Genomic DNA, 17,697 nt, shown 5'->3' with positions numbered 1-17,697 from the left:
AAGCACCGTAACAATCACTGTCACATGTTGATGTAAATGCTTTGAATTTACACGTATAATGAGAGGACAGTGAAAGGGCACAAATATTGACACCTGCAGTCCTGAGATCCGACTGGCCACAGTCCAGCGTCCAACACGAGGTCTAAAGCTCACCGCATCTGATCACACCAAAGCGTTTCATCAATTATTGATGTGCTCAAGATAAATTACAACACAGAGAGAACAGCAAGACAAAGACTCTCTTCAGGAAGATCAGAAAGCACTGTGCGGTTCACTGACTTCATTCACTTCCGTGTGTTTGTTCTCGTTTCTCCTGCTTTCTCAGTGACCCCGTTTAGACTGATATGGATTATTATTTTAGATGGGCAAATATGATTGGGCGGAAGGGGAGGTCAAGGTCAGATCTGTGCACACACACATACACTAATCTTGACAATACAAGTCACGTGACCCACAGAGATATGATTACTCCATTTCCTTTTAATAGTCAAAATTACAAAATGATAACATGATCTACATCATCTACAAAATAATAACATAATATCCATGATCATGGTAAGCATCAACATTTTTGTTTTGCTCTGTTTATAGACATGCATACTGCTGAGAAATATAAAAATATAAATATAAATACATCCCAATATTATCTTACTTTCCTTTTTTACTGGTTCATCGTCGACTATAATTTAAAATAGTTGTAGTGTTTGACAAATTAAATGCGGTAGAGTACAATAAGGCATTGAGATGCATTGCCAGAGCTGTACAGAGATTAGAGGTATTATTTCAGCTTAATGCTAAATTAAAGAGAACCTAAATATGATCTGAAGCTTATAATAACAACTACGTTTCTAGACAGGAAGAACAAATCTCATATTCAAATTAAGCTCATGAATAACCAGATAATACCAGTATACAGTACCAACACTAAACTGATCAAACAAATCACTCCAGTACAAAACCAAGAACCAAGACGAGTCTTTTCTTTTTTTCTCCGTCGTTTTTAAACCTTGAGCGTGTGTGAAGTTCAGTTTTCCTTGAGCGTACATGATTAAGCCCTTCTTTAAACACACCATTCACACATTCATAACAGAAAAAAAATAAAACAATCTTCTACAAAAGAGCCTTTTGCTGAAAGTCTGAATGGAAGCAGTAACAACAGCTGCACTCTTTCATTTGACGGCTGCGGCTCAGAAAAAAAAAAAAACACCAGGACAAATCTGAAGGAAAACAGCAAAGCCTTTAAACACTTCTTCCTATTATCTTCCCTCTCTTTGAGGTTCCTAGTTCAGCACCTCCTCATTACACAGGGAAAGTCAGGCAGAGGATTCATAGTTTCAATAGTTCATGTTCTCCTATAGATGGAGAATCGTGGATATTTTAAAACCCAACAGTACAGTCATGACCAAATGATTAGACTCACACAAGCATCCTACAATAGTTCAGGTTTGATCACGTCGCACACAACATCAAAAATTTTACATTCTAAATGTAACCATTTAGGACAGTCCTGTAAAAGAAGCTAGCAACTAATAGTTAGGTAAATCTGGGAGTTTTTACTACGGGTTTATGAGCAGTCGGCACATCTCAGGCCCGGTTCGATGTCTCGTACGGTTGTTTAAACGAGTATAATGGTCGTCTGGATAATCAGTGACAGATTCAAAGTCACACAGACACAAACAGAAACGGAGTTTAATTATTTGGCCAGTCCCGTACACATATGACTGGATGCGTGAATCTCCAGTTCATGTCCAAAATAATAATAATAATAATAATAATAGACTACTATTACTAGTCGACTGTTGTGATTTTGGCATTGTGACATTATTTTATTGAACATTTTATATTATTAGTAATACACATTATTAAAAAAAAAAAAAAAAAGTTGTTTGTTTTGTACAATTTTTAATCAGCATAAATTAAAGGCAGTGCTGTGCAAAAGCCATGATGTACACTACCATTCAAATGTTTGGGATCAGTAAGAATTTTTTAGAGAAATTAATACTTTTATTCAGAAAGGATGCATTAAATTGATCAAAAGGTGACAGTAAAGACCTTTAAGTTACAAATAATAATCAGAAATGTTTCTTGAGCAGAAAATCTGCATATTAAAATGATTTCTGAAGGATCATGTGACACTGAAGACTGGAGTAATGATGCTGAAAATTCAGCTTTACATCACAGGAATAAATTACATTTTACAATATATCCACATAGAAAAGTTATTTTAAATTGTAATAATATTTCACAAATATACTGTTCTTACTGAATTTTTGATCAAATAAATCGTGAGCAGAAGAGACTTCTTTCAAAAACATTAAGAAATATTTCCGACCCCAAACTTTTGAATGGTAGAAATACTTTACAAATTGAATAATGTATCATTGTTTTGTTTTCAAATTATGGAAGAGAATTGGGTGAAGTAATAATGCCACAACGACAAATATTTTAATGGATTTAAAAACAAACTATTTCTTTTCTCTTTCTCTTGATTTCGGAGTGAAATATAACCTGCCATCTGCCATTGTTTTTGTCTCTGCCGGACGCAACTACTTCCTCTTTCATCTCATGCAACCTCTCGTTTCACCTTTCAGCTCTTGCTTCTGCTTTTTTGTCTTTCAGAGTCACCAGAACCATTATGACTTATGAATGGATCTTGAGACCAGTTTATGGCGGTGGACATCTGGCAGACAAACAGGAAATCATATTACAGGCAGAAGAAATACAGTAGCAATACACAATCAATCACAGTATCATCAGAGTCCTGCAGCGATGAAAACAGACAAGTCGAAAGGGAGAGAAGACGACAACGAAAGAGAAACCTGCGTGACGTGGCCATAGTGATCGTTCACCCGACATTTACTCACCCATATGACTTCCTTTTTCCGTAGAACATGAAAGAAGAAATTTAGCAGAATGTCTGAGCTGCTCTCTTCCATGCAATGAAAATCAACAGCCTCCAAAGCTTCGAGGAGGACAAGAAAAGCTCCATTTTGTGACAGAAAGTCATACGAAATGTGAATAAAAGTGAGTAAATGGGCGAACTTCCGCTTTAAAGTAAAAATACTGCCCTCTAAGTCTCTTTTCCCACTTTATGCCCTGATCCTTCTTGTTAAGCCAAGACAGCCTGGGAAGACTAAATAGTCATCCTGCAACCTCAGCAAGACAAGAAAATGTACAGATGAATCTGGTTTTGAGAGGGATAAGTGTAAAGCGACTGTCTTAATATGTGCATCATTGAGGGGTGTCCTTTCAAAACGTATCATGCTACAGTAGTTGTCATGTGTGTGAATGCATGTCATGAAACATGAAAGACTCCCACTCAGAATGCCTTTTTTCACAGTTTCTGCTTCTCGTGGATCTTTAGTGTAATAAATTGTATAAATGGCTGTTTTGAGTCACATGTGTGTAGAAGCTACTTTTTTTTTTTAGCTGTGTGTTGTATGTTTGAGTACTAGCGTGTGTGCGCTACAGGCCTGCTCTGCTAGCTTTGAGGTTGCGGGATGATGCTGGAGCAGTCGGTCACCAGCAGATCCACCACCGTGTTTCCGCTCACAAACATCGTGGGTGCCGAGACCATGTTGCACAGGGTGACCGTGCTCCCGGGCACCGCATCGCTGGTGGTGGTGGTGGTGGTGGTGGTGATGGGGCCGGGGTCGCTCACGGGGGAGTTGTGGGTACCCATGTGGCCTTGCAGCTGTGTGGGGGTCTTGCAGTGCACGCCGCAGAGCTGACACACCAGGACGCCTCCAGAGCCTGTGGTGCCGAAGCCTCCTCCGCTCTCCTTCCACTCCTGACCGTGGTGCTTCTGAGCGTGAACCCGCAGGTACGTCAGCGTGGTGAAACCTGGCGGCGCAAACGTTCCAGAGGTGAAGCGCTGCTGCTGCATTTCATTAGCTGATGATTGTGATTACCTCATAATGACTCGTTAATGATGATTACAAAAGACAAGCTGATTATGTTATTTGTTTATGCAATTAGTGAGGTTTGTTGAAATACAATGTTTTAAACTGAGCATGAAATTACAAAGACTTTACTCATAGACAGACAGACAGATAGGGCTACATAGATAGATAGACAGACAGACAGATAGAGAGATAGAGAGATAGAGAGATAGACAGACAGATACATAGATAGATAGACAGATACATAGATAGATAGACAGAGAGCTACAGAGATAGATAGACAGAGATAGACAGACAGACAGACAGACAGACAGACAGACAGACAGACAGACAGACAGAGAGATAGACAGACAGAGAGATAGACAGACAGACAGACAGACAGAGAGATAGACAGACAGAGAGATAGACAGACAGACAGACAGACAGACAGACAGACAGACAGACAGAGAGATAGACAGACAGACAGACAGACAGACAGACAGACAGATAGATAGACAGACAGATACATAGATAGATAGACAGAGAGCTACAGAGATAGATAGACAGAGAGATAGATAGACAGAGATAGACAGAGAGATAGACAGACAGAGAGATAGATAGACAGAGATAGACAGACAGACAGACAGACAGACAGACAGACAGACAGACAGACAGACAGACAGACAGACAGACAGACAGACAGACAGAGAGATAGACAGAGAGATAGACAGACAGACAGACAGACAGACAGACAGACAGACAGACAGACAGACAGATAGATAGATAGACAGACAGATACATAGATAGATAGACAGAGAGCTACAGAGATAGACAGAGAGATAGATAGACAGAGATAGACAGACAGAGAGATAGACAGACAGAGAGATAGACAGACAGACAGACAGACAGATACATAGATAGATAGACAGAGAGCTACAGAGATAGATAGACAGAGAGATAGACAGACAGAGATAGACAGAGAGATAGACAGACAGAGAGATAGACAGACAGAGAGATAGACAGACAGAGAGATAGACAGACAGAGAGATAGACAGACAGAGAGATAGACAGACAGAGAGACAGACAGACAGATACATAGATAGACAGAGAGATAGATAGACAGAGAGATAGATAGACAGAGATAGACAGAGAGATAGACAGACAGACAGACAGACAGACAGACAGACAGACAGACAGACAGATAGATAGACAGACAGATACATAGACAGACAGACAGACAGACAGACAGACAGACAGACAGATAGATAGATAGATAGATAGATAGATAGATAGATAGATAGATAGATAGATAGATAGATAGATAGATAGATAGATAGATAGATAGATAGATAGATAGATAGATAGATAGATAGATATGTCTTGTTGATAAGAAAGGAGGAAAGAGACACATATGGAAATATTTTGGATTAGGCTAATGTCACGTTGCCATAAGTGGGCGTTCACATAGCGCGTTTTTTGCGCGTGCAGATTCGTTATTCCAAATGTAGGCGTGTGGCAAGCGCGCTCATAATAGAAGCGACGCGGCGCTCGTTCTTCCAGGCGTGCATATGTTCATGGTTGCATAGCAACGACAGACGCCACGGGAGAGCAAGCACTTGTGGAAAGGAGAAACTTGTCGATCTCCGAATGCAACGATACATGAGGAGAGTGAAGATGGAAAGCTTTTAAAGATTAGTTCCATATAAATTCATGGATAATTTGTTGTTTTGTCGTTAGTGAAAATCAATATTGACCTTGTATTTGAAAAAGGATCCTCAATTCCTCATATAAAAACAATACTAAAATTCTGAGTAAGTTCATTCGCATTCGGAGATCGACTATTTTTGAAACGGTGCGAACTGTGCTCTCCATGATGACGAGGAAGTATCAGCAAAGAATTTATTGATTTCTAGCCCTTTGGTACCGAAATTGGTACCGAGAACCGTGGATTTTCACTGGTATTGGTACCGAATACTGAAATTTTGGTACCGTGACAACACTAATAGATAGATAGATAGATACATAGACAGACAGATAGACAGAGAGATAGATAGACAGATAGAACTACAGACATAGATAGATAGATAGATAGATAGATAGATAGATAGATAGATAGATAGATAGATAGATAGATAGATAGATAGATAGATAGATAGATAGATAGATAGATAGATAGATAGATAGATAGATAGATAGATAGATAGATAGATAGATAGATAGATAGATAGATAGATAGATAGATAGATAGATAGATAGATAGATAGAGAGAGAGAGAGAGAGAGACATAGATAGACAGAGAGATAGACAGACAGATAATACTCACTGCGGTTGCAGAGGTGGCAGGAGTGATGCTGTGATTGGTTGTGCACCCTCATGTGATCCGTGATGTAGGCAGCAGACAGCAGTTTGCCACAGATGTGACACGGAACCTTCTCTTCATGTCTGATCATGTGAGCGCGCAGTCGGTCCCGTGTGGCAAAGCTCGATTCACAGGTCTGCACCATTTATATTTCATTTAGAAAACAATATTCACACAGATAAGTAAAACAATATACCAAAATGTTTGTATATTTTTTCGAAAATATTATTATGTTGTAATATTATTAAAACTTTATTTAGAAAATCTACATAAAATGACTTCAATATTTAGCTTGTATAAATGAAAACAACTAATAATACATATCTCAACCTTTTTTACCTCAGCAATGCATTAAAATCAAGACAAAACTTTTTTTCAGTGTAAATTAAAAACAGCATCAGAACACAACACAAACTTCCATACCGGACATTTGAAGGGTCGTTCTGAAGAATGGACCTGTCTGACGTGACTGTTGAGATGATCAGGCCTGTGAGAATGAGTGAGAAACATTTCATTCACAGTCAAATGTTTTTTTGTAGAAGCTAAACGCTCTAAGCATAATCTGAGGGCATCTTCAGAACAGTGGGTTGTTTAATTAGTTCTGAATAGGGTTGGGTATCGCTTGAATTTAACGTTTCCAATTCTGTATATCGATTCCGATTCTTATAGATTCCTAATTTTGATTCCAATAAGGTTAAAAAAAAAAAACGTAGATATCATTCACATCTATTCTAAGTCTATTTATTCACAGATATTCAAGTACAGAAACGAATCAAATGTTAAACAACACTGCACTTTTTTTACAATACAAATATAGTTTCAAAAGTTATTCAGTCAAGAACAGCGAGTGAATTTTCTCTGTCTTTTGTCGTTTGATTAACGATATTATAGAGATGGTAGCAGGAAAAATTATGCTGCCGTCACTTTAAGAGCTGCACAGATCCAATATACTGTTACACGTGCGTTTTCTTTGTCAACGGTTTACCTTCACTGACTGTTTACGAGGATATTTTGACATATTTTTGTGTATTTGTCTGTTCAAGTGCAAAAGACGCGAAAGAACTCAGTATCGCACACTAAAACAGCATTTTCGATTCCCAACCCTAGTTTCGAAACGGTATTAAAATGCCCAATTTCTCCTTGGTTCGGTTCGCTTTCACAAGGCAACATTTCGAAATCATGTTTGAGTAAACCGTCCTCTCATTGGTCAGAGTGCACCTGCCACAACATCAGAGGCGTGTCCTACCGTGAGAAAGCTTTAGCACAGTGCGGGCACACGTAGGGCTTCTCCACGCCTCCCTGATGGGATCTGACATGATGGCTCATGCGGTCCTTCCGCTTGAAGCGCTGCTGGCAGATCGGGCAGGAAAATGGCTTCTCGTCCGAGTGGGAGAGCCTGTGTCTGTTCAGGTGGTACACATCCCTGAAGGCTTTCCCACAGGTCTCACACGCATGGTTTTTACGCACAGGGTTGGGGTTCTGGTTTACTTGCCTCTAAGGGGGAGAAGGGAAATGACAAGATCATTCAACTGTCTGAAGTAGAACTGCACAGCTAGAACATCGAAGTAGTCCACCTGTCAAATCACACAGGCTGCCATTCAATCAAATAAACCTATGCGCTACAGGTGAAGCACGTCATTTAAACGTGTTTAAGTGTCTCACACTGGCTCAGCTAATTTACTGTGAATCCAGCAGTTAAGACTCATTAATATCATTAATTAATATCATTAAGTGATATGGGTAGTTCACCCACGTTCTCTCTTCAAATGCAACCAAAATGTATGAAACAATTTAGGTTTAATAGATTATCCATATTCATGCATCTTTTTTTTGAACATGAAATATATTAAAATGTGAGTATCAAATTTGATCCATCAGGCTTTTGAGGAACATTTATTTGATCATCTCTCAATCATCATTGTATTATTGTATTAAATGTTTTGCCCCACAATAATAATTAGTAAGATGATATTTAAATGCATAGTTTTATGATCAAAGACACATTATTCAGAGGATATACAGTGGCAACTGATATTTCTATGCTTTTATGCAAGTAGTCTGCTATACTATTAAGATCTCACTGCTTTACAATACAAGCTATCATATCGCATCATCATTTTGGCCACATCAATATCAGCATCTGCACAAATTGCATATTTTTGCTCGGTTTGAGCCTCTGAATAAAATTGAGGTGTTTTTCCTCCTCTAGTGTGAACTCCATATTCTACTGACAAGGTCAAGATATGAGCCATAAAAGCCTGATGTATCAAATATCACAAAAACAAACAAACAACTTGTGCTTAGCTTATGTACAGCTTTGAACCACACAGACTCACAGTCAGTGTAGTTACTGGTTCGTTTAGTGTTGTTTTTTCCACCTTATGTATATAACCAGCAAACATGAACAGTAATATAATACTGGCTATGTCAGAAATTAATTCTTAATTCCTGGATCTGATTTTCAGGGGCATTTACCTTTATAAAGATGCTGATTTCATGATTTCAGCGCTTCACTCTGAAACCGACAGCTGGCAACCCGTCAAAATAAAAGTTTGATGGGTAACCGTTTGCAAAAATGAAGACGTAAATATTGCTACAGTAATTTTGCAGTAAAATAAAATTACTTTTAATACTTAATTTTTTATTCTACAGTACAATAGTGTTATTATAATATATTTCTTTGTTTAATATTTTTATTTAATGATTACAAAGAAACGGCAAATAACAAAATATTACTTTACCTCTAAATGATAAAAATTTAGCTAAAAAACGTTGCACAATCTACAACATGCTTTCTGTTGTTTGATAGGTCATACTATTGTACTGTAAAATAAAAATGTAAGTATTAAAAGTAATTTTATATAACTGTAATATTACCGTACCAATATTTACATCTTCATTTTTACATTTTTACAAACAGTAACTTTTATTTTGACTCTTTTTCTGCCGGTTTCAGAGTGAAGCACTGCACAGTGAGTGTACCGTACATCACTATAACATATAAAAAACAGTGTGACATTTTATTACGCAAAACACAATTAATTTAAATAAATTCTCTTTTTGAGTAATTGGGATGTTACCTAAAAAATTAACATAATATTCATATTTTTTTGCCTTAAGCAAAACTAAATCAACAAATATATCAAATGTTACAAATCAAAAGAGAAGTAATCATAATTCTTTTTATATCTAACATAGCATATTTCTGTTTATCTGTCAGCTACCAAGCTTTTGAATTTTTATAATTTAATTATTATATTTATTAGTGTGCAGATAACTCCAATAATACTCTGATCTAAATAAAACTTTTTGTTTTCCCTGACCATGGGAATTATAAAAACATAGTCTGCAAAGGTTTGTGCGACCAAGTATAACCAAGCCTTGGAAAAGTTTAGCTTCTACATATGAACAAAACAACTGTATATTAAACTGGTCACAACATTATGTGATTTAATGTACGCCACTGAATGCAGTATCTGAGAACACACACACACACACACACACACACACACACACACACACACACACACACACACACACGTATGCCCACCTGTACAGGCTCCCCTGTTGTCATGACAACAGCAGCCGGAGGAGGGAGGGCGGTCACAGTGGACGCCATGCTCTCCATGGTAACATTGTTTCCATCTTGAGTGACCAGGATTTGTGTGTGGGGAAGGGGCAGCACGGCATTAGGGGACAGCGTTTGGGTTTGCTGTTGGGGTATGGAGAGGTGAAGGAGAGAGAGGGGGACTGTGTGTCTTTCTGCACTCTCTTTGGCCACGGTCTCCTGGCTCTGGGAGCCCCCCTTCATGCGGATGCCAGTGTGGACGGATTGATGACGCCGCAGGTTGTAGCTGTTCTTGAACTGCTTGCTGCAAATTGAGCAGATATGAGCCGCACGGGCCGTCCTGGACACTGGCTTCACTGACGGGATGGAAAGTAAAAAAAAAAAAGTGTTACTAATCAGTAATTAGACAATGTACCTTTTTTTTTTTTTTTCCTAAACTGTCTTTTGTCAATAGTACAGTGATGCATGAAGTACAGCTCACACAAAAGTTTTAAAAAACCAAGTAGCTTTCTGTTGGTCCATGCTTGAACCAGTTGTAAAATCTACATGGGGAGATCTTTCTCCCTCAAGCAAAATTCTCGATTGAGAGGATTCCTACTGAAATGACTTGTTTTTGCCTGTGAAAATTCATTAAAAAACAATATATGTGACCAAACCTTTACAGACACACTCAAGACCTGTGACTTTCGGCAAAATTTCACAGGCAAAAAAGGTCTAATGTTGACAGTGTAGTGATGTATTAAGCACAACTCTCAAAGAAAGTCAGATTAAAAAAAAAAAAGCAGCTTTTTGTTGGTCAAAGCGGCAGTCATTGCATATTTCACCCTCATGAGAAATTCCTGTTCGCACGGTATTCCTACTGAAATGCCTGGATTTTGCCAGTGAAACATTTGAAGTGGATCAAAAAAGTTAATCAAAGTTGTCCTAAGACAAGAACAGGTATTGTTCAAAATGTATAAAGGTGTGTGTGTGTGACCACACCTTTACGAATACACTTTTTGACCAATGACTGTCTAAGAATTTTGCTGAAATCAAAATTCGTTCCTCTACACCAATTTCCATCAGTTCCCCCCACCCCCATTTCCAGATTTTTTTTTTATGACCGTGCTCCCATTTCTAGAGGTAGGATCTTAAAAACGTCGGGGCTTCGTTGAAGATAACGCGACTATATTCCAGACAGCCGTTCTACTGCACTGCTCTATGTGATCACAGAGGAACACGGAGCAACCACAGAAAACCTCCAACCCCTCCCAGCCAGCTTCCTCACTCTTCTCCAATCCTCCCTCCCTCTCACCCACCAGGTACAGGGTCCTCATTGAGAGCAGCAGTGTCCACTGTCGATGGAGGCGGAGCTATCTGCTCGTTGGGCGGGGTTTGAGGCGAGGTCGTGTGGACTGGCAGAAGTTCTGATTGGAGGGTCCCCTCCACTTGGGTCTGGGAAGGTGTGGTCTGGGAAAGAACAATCACAAAGTACTAAGTTTGAATTTAAAACTTCAGTGTAGGTAGGTAATAGGTATCACTGAAGTGAACCTCCTCGCAATGTTATTGTAGCAACTTTGTAATAGCATGAATTTCACATCAATTGACATTTATTTACACACACACACAAACCGTTAAATCTCACCTGGAAGAGAAAATTGCTCCACGCGGCATCCATTTTGTTCCACAGCGATGAATATTATAGTCAACTACACAATCGTCAAGATTAATAGCGCACAACTGACATGCTTTCAACCGGCTGTAGTTTGCAAATAGTGTTTAAATGTGTTTTTAAACTACTCCCCCAATTACATATTTAATTAACAGCCTTAGATTAACAGGCAACAATGCACACTATTAAGTGTTTAATTTGCTCCTATCCAAGTTTAACCCGAGACATTATACAACAACGTGCTATTTATTCATTTGCATGACTTAAAATCCGAAACCAATAATGTTATCCCTAGCTGCTACACTCTTACAACATGCATTATAAAACAGCAGTTGAGGCATTTAAACGTTAAAAAAACGGTTATACGTCATGCGCTTGACGCATTTTAAATAGTCAAACTTAAAGGTTGCTATGTATAAATCAGTGTTTTTTTCCTCGATCCCCCCGACAGGCCAATCGGGTGTTTGTCGAAGCCTCGCTGTAGGATTCAAGCCGTGACCCGGACGAATAACACTCGAGCCCGGCCGCAGCCCGCCGCTCCACCTCGGCGCTTCAATTCACAGGATGTCATCTTTCTTTTTTTATCGCGCGCACTCTCTCTCTCTCCCTCCCACCCCTGTCTCTTTCTTCCTTTTCTTTTTTAATTCCTCTTTCTTCTACCCCCTCCTCTCCTTTTCCTCTCTCCGCTATGTCCCAGTTGTTCTTAAAGGGATGGATGGCTCTCTCCCCCTCCTATTTCCGTCGCTTTCCTCCTTCCTCTCGGAAAATGAGCCGACAGAAATACAGGAACAGCATCGCGCTGTTGACGTCACATGACTACAGTCTATTGACCGAGACAAAATGACCTCTAGAAATGAATCTGCACTGCGTTCATTTATATATATAAAAAAATTGTAAACACGTTATCTGATTATTTGCTTTGTAGTTTTTTCATTGTTGGTTAAAGATACTGTTTGGTTTGGCTTACAAACCCATAGAAGATGTGTGTAGCCATTACTATTAATTCCATATCCATTTTTTACATATATATATATATATATATATATTTTACATGAATGTAGGCTACATCATTTTATTTATTTATATTTATAAAATCATACTTTGTGTCAGTCTCATCAAATTTAATGAATGAATTAATGAAAACGCAGTAAGCTCGAGCGCGTCTTAAAGGGCACGTCGCAATGACGTAGAGGATTTTTCACGGATTTGTTATTGATGCAGACATCAATGTCGGATGTAGTGACGATTAGATGTTTCCAAATGTAAAACCTCCAAAGAATTTAGGAATGATTATATTTTCCTATACTGAACAAAATGTGTAAAGAACAAAATAAAAACGAGACAAATCCACGTTAATATCAATTTATTGTCATTTAAATTGTTTTGCGTTTATTTTTCTTCCACGTGTTTTCTCCCTTCAAGCCAGAAACGGCTTGATTTCAGAAATGAATTTTTCAAGAAATGTCCTCTCAGAAAAACCTCCACTTTGACCCAACAACCTGTTTCACAGCCAACACATACATACACAGATGATAGACAGATAAGAGTCTATCTCTACAATTCACCCCAGACTAACTAGGAGAGCCTCCTTTACCACCATACATGGATCCAGACTAGTTTGACCTGCCCGTGGACTTGCTTTTGCAATATAAGCTATAACATTCAACATTATAATGGGATCACTGTCCTAAGATCATGAAGTAACATCACACCATATCTCACAAACAAGTCAGTCCATTCAATGGTACAATCTCATTGGCCCTCCAAACACTATATCTGACATCCTCAATACATTAGAAGTTCTGCATGCACTGTTTTACTTTAAACCAAGCATAAAGTAGTAGGTTATACAGAGAGAGATATCAGAGCTGGTGTTTCTCGTTTGATTTTGGAGTTCATCAAGTTCCACTTGTGTTCTTCTGGGATATCTCTGAATGCGTCTGTGAAAACACAGCCTTGGCGATGCACAGCTGAGTATCTGTTGAATGCTCAAACGCTCTCTTCATTGTCAAACACACTTTGCAGTATCCCACCCGTCCCAAGATCAGAGAACACTGCAACACATTTTATACACACACAAGCACGCACGCACACACACACACGCAGTCAGCTTAAATCTAGACAGAAACACAGCTATAGCAGCCACAACATTTTCCCCAAAGTTCTTCACATCTTCATTGTAGTAAAGAGTCTTCCATCATATGACGACTTACTGCACCTGCCTGTCTCTGGAGTTTCAATAAATGCACCCAACCTCTCAACATTCAAACTAATACACAATGATTCAGTTCTTTCCAAAAGATTAGTGATTGTAACTCGTTGTAATTAAATCAAGTCTGTTTTTATTGTCTAGGATATGAATTAAAGGATGCTTACTCAAGTGAATAAGCCAGATCTTCCTTTAAATCATTTCTTTTTTTGGTGTGTTTGTGTACAAAAGTGGCAATATTACCAGACCGCATCCCATTCAGCGAATGCACACACTCAAAATGACTATAAACCATTGTTAACACACTAGACCAGATTAAGCACATTTTCTTGCTTTTAAAAAGTACAACCAGATGCTTTGAGAAATTTTAAAAATGTTGTCATGGTGACATCAAACATGGTATCATGAGTTACGCCATCCACTCCAGATCCAATTTCTACAATTAAATGTTAGGTCTATTCTGTTCATATGTTTTTTTTTTTTTTTATCAAAATGGCAATAGTCATAATTACTATAGAAAACTGTGGACACAATGCTTCAACACTTTAGATACTATATATTTATATATATATATTTATATATACACATTAAAAGATCCAATTGGTGGGAGAATTACTCAAAAAGTCCATGGCTGCATCCGAAATTGCATACACTCCAAGTAGGTTCTCCTTTTGACATTAACCTTACATTACTTTAATAAGTAATAAAACAAATATATGAATGTTATCCGGAAGTACTACATTTGTCATGTGACCTACCAGCATCAGTTGCGTCCGTTAACTGCCATTCCCAAAGCCTCTCCCGTGGCCTCATGGGATAGTAAAGTGTCCATTATGTGCACTTCATGAACTTGCCGGAAGTCGTACTGTTTCATGAATACTGTGAATTCGGACATACTACTATGGCCACGTTCTGGTTTTCACCTAATATATTAGGGAAGCATGCAATTTTGGATGCAGCCAATTTTGTAAAGGTAGGTGCGGTCACATTTACCGTTGCAAGACGAAATTTCACAGGCGAAAATCCAGTCGTTCTCATAGGAATCTGCGCGTTAAGGAGTTTCGCATTAAGCAAAAAAAAAAAAGAGTAAGGCGACAAAGTTCCACACGTAGTGCTGACCAACAGAAAGCTGCTTATTTTGAAAGTGACTTCTGAGTGAGCAGTGCTTCATACATCGTAACGCTATTGACAACAGACATCAACCCTTTTTTTTATCCGTGAAATTCCCCTGAAACTTCGCTAACGTGACCGCACCTTTACATCTCAAATGTGACTGGATAACATATGAATACAAATGTATTTACTACATTAATCTCATGCATTGGAGCAACTCCCATAGATGTAAATGTATTCATAAAGTCAGACTGACATAGAACTTTATAAACATTCTGTGTTCATACTGTAGTGTGTGCATGTACAAATTCTCCCCATCACACTAAAGAAGTCGCACAACATCCCTTAAAGATGTCTAGAAGGCAGTGGTGATTTTCCAAGCCAGTTTCCCCTTCTTTTTTTTACAAAAAAACAAAACAAAAACAACAACGAGCAGGGAAAACAAAAACAATAGGACAAGTAAAATGTGCTCTCACTCGTATTGTAATGGCTTGGAGGAATTCAACAAAGCAAGCCCGACCTCCTTACTCTGCTTAAGAGTAGGAGAGGTGGGATCCGTTGGAGATGTGCGAGGTGACCGAGGTACTACGGCTGAGGACTCCCTCTCCACCACCAGACCCTCCCGGGCCTCCGCCAGATGCGGTTCTGCGCAGGGGCTGCGGGCTGTTCCTCAACGCCATCAGGCTGGGACCCCGAACCACCAGCCCTCCGCCTCCGCCACCTCCTCCGTAGACTCCTTGAGAAACTGACGACGACTGGGCGGAGGAGGACGACAGTGTGATGGAAGGCGGTGCGGGAGGAGGAGGAGGGAGGAGAGCGAGGGACTGGGAGGAGGAGCGGGAGGGAAGGTGGTGGGAGAAGACGTGGGGGTGTGCGAGGTCCCCCCTGCTCCCTCCGCCCCACTCCTTCTCTTTCTCCCGCTCCCTCTCTCTATCCCTCTCTCTCTCCCTGTACAGCTGTGGCGTGCTCTGGTGATGGTAGTGCTGGGGAAGGTGGTGCCGGTTGTGATGGGAAGACGAGGAGGAGGAGGAAGATGAAGACGAGGACCGGGAGGAGTGGTGCAAAGGCCCGTCTCGCGGTAATCCCAAGGCGTGGGAGGCGGACGACGAGGAAGAGGATTCGGCCCGACTCGGACCCCTGCGGGAGTGGGGATGCGGCGCCCCGCCGTGACTCCAGTGGCCGGACGGACGTGGGGTCTGGCTAGACGGGTAGCCCTGCTTGGGATGAGCCTCGGAGGGGATGCCTGTCAACGCCAGGCTACTGAATCCCAAGCGGAGGCTCTCAGAGTCGAAGGACTCGATTTCGGACGCCTGACGTTCCAGGAGGGAACGGATGCGCTCCGAACGCTCGTTCTGCAGGGTCAGCATCTCCTCCTCGATCTGGAGAAAGAGATCCAGGGATGTCAGAATTGCACTTGTACAAGAGTGGTCCTCAACTGGCGGGTCATGACTAGGGGCTAGACCCTATTTACTGGAGCACGAGCCCCACTGAAATACTGTTCCCAAGTAAAACATTACTGATGAATCATTGTCTGATGATGGAGATAACCGTATACCAACCTGATAATCATTTTAAGTCATTGTACATACCAAAAATTAATTAATGGAAAAGGACATTGCATATGGCACTCTTTCGAATTAAATTAATTACTTGTTTTAAAGGGGTGGTTGATTATGATTTCACTTTTCTAACTTTAGTTAGTGTGTAATGTTGCTGTTTGAGCATAAACAACATCTGCAAAGTTACAACCCTCAAAGTTCAAAGCAAAGGGAGATATTTGCTTTTAAAGAAATCGTTTTTTAAGGACTACAACAAATGGCTGGTAGAGACTACACCACATTCCTCCTGGGTTAGTGACATCACCAACCCTAAAATTTACATAAACCCCACCCCCAGGAACACGCAAGCACTGTTGAGAAGAGTTGTTGTAGTCGAGCACATTTGTGAGTCTGCTCAAGCTGTCACATCCGTCTTTACACATGCGATAGAAAGTCCCTCTGTGTGCATCTCACAACAGATCCTATATGAGCGATTTATAGATTATCAAGACAGAATATGCTAATTGAAGATGGTTAACTCCACATCAGCAACATAAATTCATCAACTAACTATTCAGAGACGTCCTGTTGCATTCTACATGTTGTCACTTCTTCTCGAGCCTCTCCATCTTTGTCTGACTCCGTTTAAACATAAAAGGCTGAACAGTTTCTGTCATTTTAGTGTGTGTCTGCGTGAGGTAATCGGAGAACATAAGCTCTTGAAGCTCCGCCCTCTGTGCCAGGAGCAGCAGCTCATTTGCATTTAAAGGGCCAGACACAAAACGGTGCGTTTTTGCTAACCCTCAAAAAGTGACAAATTTAACATGCTATATAAAAATATCTGTGGGGTATTTTGAGCTAAAACTTCACACACACACTCTGGGGACATCAGAGGTATATTACATCTTGTGAAAAGGGCATTATACCACCCCTTTAATTCGAAAGAGTGCCTTAGTCATCCTGAAGTTTGCTTTGATGGACTATTAAAAATCCTAGACCATAGAGCACCTTGACTGGACATTTCTCCTTAAGACGCGCTCTCTTCTATTGGACTTTGTTTGAAGGACATTGCATATTTTTGTACAATTTAGATACTGTTTAGTTGCAACTTGACCAGTTTAGAACCACTGCTTTAGTTTCCATTTGTCTACCATCATGGCCGTGAATGAATGCAGTCAGCCTTTACCCTTTGTTCCAGCAGGGCTCTGCGGATGGACACTCTCTGCTCCAGGTCTTTAACCTCCCTCTCGTGCTGGGTGTCTGTGTGCATCTTGATTTTACTCTGGTACGCATTGAGCAGCTCCAACTCCTGCTGCAGCTGCATCCTCAGCACCTGATACTCGGCTTCCTGAGTCTCATCCAATCGCAGCTGGAGTGA

At 40.0% G+C, this 17,697-nt stretch overlaps 2 protein-coding genes across 3 annotated transcripts in view; both read right to left on the bottom strand.

Moving 5' to 3' along the window:
* Nucleotides 1-460: 460 nt before the first annotated feature.
* mazb (MYC-associated zinc finger protein b (purine-binding transcription factor)) lies at nucleotides 461-12,277 on the bottom strand. Its single transcript, XM_081393334.1, has 7 exons — nucleotides 11,433-12,277; nucleotides 11,107-11,257; nucleotides 9,791-10,164; nucleotides 7,487-7,734; nucleotides 6,664-6,727; nucleotides 6,205-6,376; nucleotides 461-3,843 (listed from the first exon to the last, which is right to left on the bottom strand). The coding sequence occupies exons 1-7, from the start codon at nucleotides 11,463-11,465 to the stop codon at nucleotides 3,482-3,484; spliced, it is 1,404 nt and encodes a 467-aa protein (XP_081249460.1). The 5' UTR covers nucleotides 11,466-12,277; the 3' UTR covers nucleotides 461-3,481.
* Nucleotides 12,278-15,174: 2,897 nt separating this feature from the next.
* The window catches only part of taok2b (TAO kinase 2b), a 29,883-nt gene continuing 27,360 nt past the window's right edge, over nucleotides 15,175-17,697 (bottom strand). For both annotated transcript variants that reach the window (XM_081393324.1, XM_081393325.1), the window contains 2 exons: nucleotides 17,506-17,688; nucleotides 15,175-16,160 (listed from right to left, as the gene is read on the bottom strand). In XM_081393324.1, the coding sequence (XP_081249450.1) occupies nucleotides 15,315-16,160; nucleotides 17,506-17,688 (1,029 nt within the window). In that variant the 3' untranslated portion in view covers nucleotides 15,175-15,314. The remainder of the gene's footprint in view (nucleotides 16,161-17,505; nucleotides 17,689-17,697) is intronic.

Source organism: Scardinius erythrophthalmus (genome assembly GCF_964197995.2).
Source record: "Scardinius erythrophthalmus genome assembly, chromosome: 18".
Lineage (NCBI taxonomy): Eukaryota > Metazoa > Chordata > Actinopteri > Cypriniformes > Leuciscidae > Scardinius > Scardinius erythrophthalmus.
This window is presented reverse-complemented; position numbering and strand designations above follow the sequence as displayed.